This window comes from Cucumis sativus, chromosome 1 (assembly GCF_000004075.3).
Source record: "Cucumis sativus cultivar 9930 chromosome 1, Cucumber_9930_V3, whole genome shotgun sequence".
Taxonomy (NCBI): Eukaryota; Viridiplantae; Streptophyta; class Magnoliopsida; order Cucurbitales; family Cucurbitaceae; genus Cucumis; species Cucumis sativus.
The window spans coordinates 21,265,534-21,274,845 of record NC_026655.2 but is presented as its reverse complement, the minus strand read 5'-3'; the positions used below and the strand labels follow the sequence as shown (position 1 = coordinate 21,274,845).

The 9,312-nt window shown below is 28.3% G+C and overlaps 1 protein-coding gene across 1 annotated transcript; it reads right to left on the bottom strand.

Annotated features, from left to right (window-relative positions):
- Positions 1-1,364: 1,364 nt before the first annotated feature.
- LOC101218094 lies at positions 1,365-2,628 on the bottom strand. Its single transcript, XM_004150136.3, has one exon. It carries the CDS (start codon positions 2,415-2,417, stop codon positions 1,611-1,613), a length of 807 nt encoding a protein of 268 aa, XP_004150184.1. The 5' UTR covers positions 2,418-2,628; the 3' UTR covers positions 1,365-1,610.
- Between the last annotated feature and the right edge of the window lie 6,684 nt (positions 2,629-9,312).

The window sequence follows — 9,312 nt, the reverse complement described above, 5'->3', positions numbered from 1 at the left end:
TTTTCATTTTTATTTTTAATTCTAAATAATGAAGAGTATATGAATGATCTTTGCATAGTTTTAAATTTAATTTCTAAATCATTTGTTGGTATTTTTTTATTTTTGTTTTAAAATTGAGAACAAGAAAGTAGTAAAAATATTATCATTTTCTACTCCTTAAATAAATCATCTCAACAACCTTACAATTCAATCAACTCAAAACAAAATAATCAAAATTATATAACATACACTTCAACAACTAACTAATATATTGTTTGTACACTTCAAAAATTAAAATGGATATATTTTAACTTTTTATAAAAAAAAAATAATTTAAGGTCATAAGAGTTGTATAGCATTATCAAGAAGGAAAAGAAATAGTAAAGAAAGAAGATCACTTTCTAATTAAAAACTAAAACAATAAATGAAAACATTATTTGTCAAAAATACTATAAGTATATTAAAATTTTGTAATAATTAAATGTATGAGATAATAAAGACATTATCCATCACTAATAAGGTTGATAAATTTGGAAAACTAAATTTCAATTTTGTATAAATAAAATATCATATATAAGTATAAATTATATTTTACAAATACCTTTTTATTTGAAAATAAATAAATAAAACCCATAAAGTCATGCTCTATAGTATAGACATAATTTATAAAAAAAATAAATGCCGAGACTTTTTTGTATTTCTTTTTGACAAAACAGATTGCATAGACTTTCTTGTTATTGTAGAACACCTCACCCATTTTGAGGCTATTATTCAGTCAAATTAATTTTTAAAAACCTAATAAATCAAAAAAAATCATATTTTATTTGTGTAGATACTCCTCATGGGTGATTATCAATGTAGATATCACAGATAGATACTCATAAAAAAATTATTAGTATTTATTAGTGTCTAACATAATCTAAACTTGAATTTATGCACTATATGAATCCTAAATTTTTATCATTTAAGACTGCTCTACCATCTATAAACTTGAATTTATGCATTATATGAATCCTAAATTTTTCTATTTAGTAATTATTAGATTATTAAATTTTAAAAATTTTGAAAATTGAAACTAATTAAATTTGAAATAATTAAAAAGTTTAATGACCAAATAAATATCCAACTAAAAATGTTCCTAAAGGTTTTTCCAAATTAACACTAGAAAGTGATGGATTCAAATCCATCTTAATTAAATTTTTGATTTAACCAAAACTTTCCTTTCAAAAAACACACAAACTTTATTAGGTGAAGGACAAGTCAATTCCATACCTTAATAAAAGCTTAGTCTATGTAATTAACAAACATATTGACTTCAATAAGATTATAAACAAATTAAATTTTAAAAAGAAAAAAAAAAAGATTAATGGTAGCAATAGCAATGCTTGAAGAAACAGAGAAGAAGATTCATCATCCAAAACTTAAAAAACTTTATATTTACAATCAATTTACCAATTAAAGAAATAAATAAAACACATTAGCAATGGTAGCAAATCACGAAGAAACAAGAACAAGATGATATCATCCAAAACTTAGAACTATATATTTCCAAAAAAAAAAAAGAAAAAAGAAAGAACTTTCTTTTTGCCTATATTTCTAAGATTAAAACAGGATTTAAATTAAGAAAATCCCTACGGAGGTGAAGAAATGAGAGGAAGAACCTGAGAAGAGCTTGAAGAATAAATAAACTTTTGATTATTATTAATTACCTTTCTTTGTTCATTTTTGGGAATCTCTGTTTTTCTCTGATGAGCTTCTTCCATTAATCTTCTGTACAATTTCTCCTCTGCATCTCTAAGAAATTTGAACTTTGGAGGAGGTGAAGACCTCAACCTCTTCAAATTCTGCTCCACTTCTTCCGATGATTCAAACAAAGGATTAAATCCATGGACTTTGTAATTGTAAGTCTCTAAATTCAAACTCAAAGGTGAAGAAGCCTTCAATGGCGGAGAAGCCATAGGAGTAAAAAAAGGAGTTTCAATTGCTGTGATTATATCACTTAAACTTCTATTTCTCGACCCTTTTCTCGATTTCCCATCTTCCGATTCCAAATCTTCCTTTGTTTCTTCATTAATTGTGAATAAAAACCTTGGTTGTCCAGCAAGATTATAAATCCCCTGTAATTCTAAATCATCCTCTGTTTCTTCACCTTCATCTTCTTCCTCTCTCCCCGTTGTTTTCAGCAAGGAAACCTCGCCGGAGCCGTGTTCGACATCGAATCCACAACGATTCTGAGGTGGGTTTTGAGTTTCAGAGGGGATTAAACGAAGGGAAGGTTGCTTAGAGAAGTGGTGGTGGTTGTCTTCTTCAACCTCTGAAGTGTCATTGATTCTCTTGTTCTTCCGACATAGAAGGTAGTAAAGCTCTGTGAGTATGCCTAAGAAGAGGAACCCTAAAATTATGCCTAAACCAATATATAACCAACTTGAAGAAGCCATTTGAAGATGGGATTTTGCATCACTCAAATGGGAAAAAAGGGTTTTCTTTTCTTTTCTTTTTATGAAAGAAGAATTTTCATAAGGAAATGAGAGAAGGGAAAAGAGTTGGAATCCAACTACTCACAATCAAAATTTTGAAATGAATGGGAGAAAGGGACTTGACGTTTTGTTTATAAAAACGAAGCAGTTGGATGATAAAGAAATGGGAAAAAAAATATCGGTTGGTTCTTTGGTTATGAGTGTAGGTTCAATTCCATTTCTTTTGTTTTATAAAACACCACTCTTTTACCAACTTGACTCGGTTATTATAGCTAATTGTATGATAATTCTTATTTGAGGTGTACATTAAACTATTTTAATTTCGCTATAATCATTTATATTTTACCTTAGATATGAAATTGTAAAAACTAACGTATACATCAAAACATGTTTGAAACAGTAATACATAGTTTATTATAAGTTATAATAATTGGTATTACAATGGGTGTTTCAAATATGAAATGGACAATTATAACTCATTCTCTTCCACTTAAAACTAAAGGTTCAAACACTCTCTAAATAAATTTATATACATTTGAGACAAGAAGTCGAATTATAAGTTAACGAGACCCACAAATTCCTTACCTCAAATCAAGAATAAAGATGGTATATGCACTCCTACACTCAAGCTTACTTTCTCAACTAATTCATTTATAGAGTTCAATTTGTAAATAGTTAGAATTACCTATATAATTTTGTTGAGTAAAAATGAAATTCATTAAGCGATATTAAATAATAAAATACTTGTAGTGCAGTTTTGGAGAAATGGGAGATATTTGACCTAAGAGCCGGTTGGGTTGGTTTATTATTATTAATAAGAAGGGTGTGAAATTTGGAGCGAGAGAACCAAAGAAGTGGTTTTTTTTATATATAATTTGGTTTGTAGTGAGTTGTGGGCAGCCGAGCACATGGGAATTAGGAGTATTTGGAAATGTGGTATTAATTCTAACTTCAATGTTATTCCCAATTTCCCTTTCTTATATACATTTTTCCCTTTCAATTATTTGATTCATTGCTCCTTTAACTCTTATGAAATTAATTAACAACCTATTTTAATTTTTAACAACTTACCCCTTTTATTTCCTACTAATTTATTGCTTCCATTTTAGTCTCTAACAACTAATAGTTTACTTAATTCATTACCCTAAAATTTCTACATTATTATGATTTTTTTTGTTTTTTTTTTTCTTTTGTTATGAACAAATAGAATTTGCAATAGAAAATTATTTGTTTTTTGTACCACTACGAGTCCCTTAAACGTTCTTTGATTAATTCTCGATAAAAAGTTGATTCCACGTTACAATTTTTTTAGGTTTGTTTTCAAATATAACAAAATAAACCAAAATATTTACAAATATAACAAAATATCATTTATAGTTGTTGATTGACACTAAATAGACTATGATACTATTACTCGTAGATATTAATAGATACTGATATATTATGTTTCAGTATCTATCACTCATAGACTATATAATTTTGTTATATTTGTAAATATTTTCAGAACTTTTGCCAATTTATAATAAATTCTATAAATTTTAATATCTTTTCCTATTTTCAATATTATTAAAGAGAAATATATGTACTTTAAATTTAAATTTCAAGATGTTAGGTTTCGTTCTATTTGGGTCCATCTATTTTCTTGTGTAACATTTTAGCCTCTAAGCATTGAGTTTAGTGGCACTTTTGGTCCATCTATTAAATATATCACTAACCCATAATATAAAGTTTGACGTGACACACTTCTTTCTTATTAAATTTGTTTTTTTATATTATTTTTGTTATAAATCTATTTCTAAAACTTTTAAAATAAAATGAAACAAAATGCAAATTCAAGTGTCTTTTTGTTAAGGTGTAAAAAATGGATTCAAAATTGAACCAAAATCTATAGGTTAGGGACTAAAAATGCATCTGGTCTGTTATATGAATAACTATGGATGAAATAACAAAATTCATATAAACTATTAAATCAGCTTTGAAAGGCATTCTGATGATGCAGGGGAACCGACAATGCCAAAATGTATCCTATTTTTTAAACGCTTGGTCAGTGCCAAAGCTAATTATAGGCTTTAATTGATACAACAATGTTTTAGTCAAAGTTTACATTTAAGAGTTTAAGAATTTGTTTGTTACATTTAAAAGACATTATGAACTAAATAAACACAAATTTAACGATTAACAAGTGAAATAGGGGAGATAATTTTGAAAGTTTAAATTCATATATCTTTTAACTAATTAATGATGGAGGTTATCTTCATATTGAGTAGGCACATCAAGACTTTTTTGTATATTAATTAACTAATGCAATTAACTCACTTAATGTTGTTTTCTGCTTTTAAAGTTCAATTATATGGAAATGAAAATTCCAAACTCTAAATCTCCTTGGTCAATTACAAATGTCCTAATCCCATTTGTTGAGTGCTTAGATTGGCAATATATCTAATTTAACATTCATCCACACCCATATATTAGAAATTAGATCTTAGCTTGATCCATCTCTCTTAACCAAATTATTAATTGGTTAATGATAGAAATATATATTCTAAAAGATTATATCAAACAAAAAAGAGACCATTTATATATAGATCCAATTTACGAATATTATATTGGATTTTTTTGTAGAATATTTTATATGGTAGTATTTCATCTCAACAAGGGATTTGTTGTTAATTAGCTATTATTAGCAATTACATTAATTACGTAATTTGTTTGCTTTCCATTATTTTTGCCTCTTCAATCGATTTCCACTATGTTATGTTGTTGTGTATTATGACTTTTTCTACCAAATTATTGTTGCAAAAATTTGGAAGAGAAAAACAATCTCACGCAACTTTGCATATAAAAACACGTCCAATATGTATATGGAAGCCAAAAAAAAAATTATTAGAATAACGTGGTTGGTCAAAAACATAATTGGATGCTTTTAATCAAGTTTATTTAGGCATGTTACCCACGTAATTTAATTTATCATTGAGATAGTGTGTAGTTGGCATTCTCTAGATCATTGCCATCTTTTTATCATTACAATTATTATCATGGTTTAGGGTTAATCGTTAATACTATTTGTTTTGACAGTGAAACTTTAGAATTCTCCTGATGTAGTTAACAAGTAATAATATCGATGTACATGCAAAAATTGGGAAAATGTCTTAAAAATTAGTGGAATATCCCACATATTTGTCAAACCCAATTATTGGATTAATTGATCATCTCTAACTTCTTTTTATTAAAGTTTGGTAGTAGACCCACGTTCCATTACGATTATGGAGAACACAAGTAACAACAAATGTAATCAAATGAGGTCTATATATATTTGTTCATACTAATATTAATATAATGGATTATCTTTCTCCTTCATTGAATAAATGTGGCCTCAATTCTAAATTATACGAGATTATTTAGCTTTTTTTTTTCTTTTTGACAAAATATAGGTGGGAGAGCCGAACTTCTAGCCTCAAAATTGATAGTATGAGTTTTATGACAATTGAGCGTATATATAGTGCACACTTTTTCCAATGATTTATCCCAGAGTCATTTGCCTATCACACACATAAATATGACATCGCACCTAAGTGAAAATTGTTGTAGTTATTATAGATGTTCGACGTTAATATGAAATAGTGAATCGACATTTCTATTATATAATTTTTTTTAAAAAAAATGTAAATTAGGAAGGGTGAATGTTTTTATCCACACTTTTGCAGCTTATATTTTTATCCAAATTTCTAAATAAATTGAGATCTCAACATTATGTTGAAGATTTCAAACATGTTAAACTTATTCTACTGCAAAGAAGTTGCTTATAAATGTAGATAACTTGCTCCTATATTAAGTACATTGAAGTCAAAAATTATAAAAAGATAATGTTTGTACGTCCAAAATTTTCTAAATATATCTTTTTAAGTCTCAATTTCCTTTTTAAGAAAATGTGTATTTGGTTTCTAAATTTAACTATTTTTTGTAAGTCTCAAATTTAAGTTAGAGTAATCTTTTTATTAATTGAAATAGTTATGTAGCACGTTAAATTAGGAAAATAATTCTAGGTAGAGGAATTTTTTCTTTAATTTAGAATTGAATAATTGGAGTGTTGGCTCTTTCGCAGAAATATTTAAACACATGTGACACAAAATGATCTAACAAGCACAAAAACAATCGTGGATCAAAAGATGAGAGAAACAATAATCACACATCAATTATGGTGTAACGACCTGAGTTTAGGAAGGGAACATGAATGAAATGATATCACACATAAATGAGAGGGACGTTTTTAAGAACATTAAAATAAAGTTAAGAAAAAAATTTAAAAGAATTAGAAATTACTACATACTAAATAAGCTTTACAAAGGGAAGAGTTCACGCCAACGGTCATCTAAAAATTAAAAAAGGAAAGTTTTCTTCACCTCCCTAAAAAATAAATTTTATTTTTTGACCCAAGAAGTGTTCCACTCAAGCCCATCAGAGTTAGAAGCTCCGAGGAGAACCCACAAAAAGATCGTCCGGCCAACCCAATCAATCTAAAGCAAAAGGGGAAACAAATCTGCAGAGTCAAAAACCCAATTAAGCCATAGGACTTGCCGATAACAAATTCAGAAAAAGTTAGTGGAAACAAAGAACAATCTCTTAATGAAGTCTTTGACGTCAAAGAATGTGTTAATGTTGAATGTGTTAATGAAGTCTTTATAAAGAGGAGAAATTCAAGAAAAAACTCGCGATCTGACTAAAAAACAACCTGAAATTAGCTTCAAATGTTAATGTTGAATGTGTTAACAACGATAAGAATGTTAATTATGTTTCGAATGATGTGGGTCTGTACCAAATGGCACAAACTAGTTTCCCATGAAAGTTGTATGTTGGAACACTAGAGGGTTAAGCTCTCCCTCAAAAAGAGCTCAAATAAAAAGTTTACTTTCATGTTATATTCTTGATTTTGTGATTATTGTGGAAACCAAATTACATATTGTGACAAAACAAATCATAAAATCTCTTTGGAATTCTATCAACACAAAATGGCATTATATCCAGACTGTTGGAAACTCGAGTGGGATTATAATCATGTGAGATGATCTTAGATTCAGTGTGGCTGACTGATCATGTTGTGAAAAATTTCTCTCTCCATCACAATTTCTTTCCCAAATGATATTAACAATACTAGTTGGTGGCTTATTGCTATTTATGGGCCAATTAGCAGAAATAATAGAGATGAATTTTGGGTTGAGCTTGAGGAGATTAAATCTATATGCTTACCAAATTGGCTTATGGGAGGAGATTTCAATGTTGTTAGATGGAAATCAGAAACCACTGCAAAAAATTTACAAAAGAGACTCCCATCATGGAGTTTGAAACCATCCTGGTGTGCTACGTGCAAAACTGCGGATGAAGACAAAAATCAACTTTTTATTTCTTGCCCATTTGCAAATGATATATGAAAAAAAGTTGGTGCTTTGTTTAATCGATCCTTCATATTTGAGGATACTACCTACCTTTGCAAATATATATACAGATCAAAGGTGAAAGCAAAGAACCAAACAATTCTCTTGAACACTGTAGCTGTCATCCTTTGGTCCATATGGAATGAAAGAAATAAGAGGATCTTCAATGATGAAGAAAGATTTCCCTGGCATGATACTGGAAGAGTACATTCAAGTTCTAACGGCCTTCTCTCTAGCTTTTTTTGTACTTTTCCAACTTCTTGTATTTTTCTCATATATATTAATGAAGCGAGAATGATGAGAGTACTAAACGGGTATCCACCTAGTGGACATGTCCTAGTACACCTACTGACCCTCTGTATCTTTTTAAAAAAAAAAAAAAAATTACATATCTATACCAACAAATGTGCACATTCATTTTTGGTGGCTCAACCATAAAAACTCTAAAGTTAAGCATGTTTAGTTCAGAATAATTATATGTTAGGTGATCTCTTAGGAATTTTCCTATGATACATGTGAGAAAGAATAAAACATGTTATAAAAACTCGTGTTGGATCAAAAAATTTGAATCTTAATCCAAATCTTTGGGCTTGAGGTGTTGCATATGTAACACAATTAAGTGACAATACACCATTTGTCGAGCTTAAATAGCACACAATCAAAATAAGAAAAATATCTCGACACATAATGAGTAGAATACCATAAAAGGAAAATATATCTTAGAGAGAATATTCTACGTATACATGTGAAGAAGTATTTTGTAGAGACAACATCTAAGTAACAACCTTTGAAACGAGATCACATCGAAAATAATCTCAAATACAATCTATATTAACAATCCGAGAAGCAAAAGCTAGAAGTCTTAACATATATACCCAACACCACAAATCTAAGAAAAATATTTTAAAATTTTGCTTAAACTCTTCTAAACATATTCTTAAAATATTTGTAACTATAATATTTTTAATAAAACAAAAGGTTGTTATAGATATGAAATATTGAAACTATTTACAAAATATAGCAAATAAAAATTAAATAAATTACATTTTCAAAATTTTGGAGAATGAAACACATTGAAAAAAAGATCCAATCGATCAAGGACTAAAATGCAATCTTCCATGTTTCTTAAATGCATTTGTGAAAATCGACTTAATTTCCTTCATGTCTTTTCTTAATATATATGTGTAAGAATGGAAATACTAATGCGAACTCTTCATATTCCAACGCCAACATCCTACCCCTTCTTGCATCATAATTTCAATTGGATATTAAATTATAGAGACAGCAAAACATATTATAACAAAAACAAATATCACTAAACTGAGAAAAGTTCTATCAATGGATTGAAATTCCTACCTCATTACATAAACAAAAAGAAAAAACCTTTCAAAATATATAACCCCTATTTTTCTCAACACAAGTTGTTC

Excerpts from the sequence above, each read along its gene's own strand:
- LOC101218094 (XM_004150136.3), bottom strand. The coding sequence starts at position 2,417 with ATGGCTTCTTCAAGTTGGTTATATATTGGTTTAGGCATAATTTTAGGG.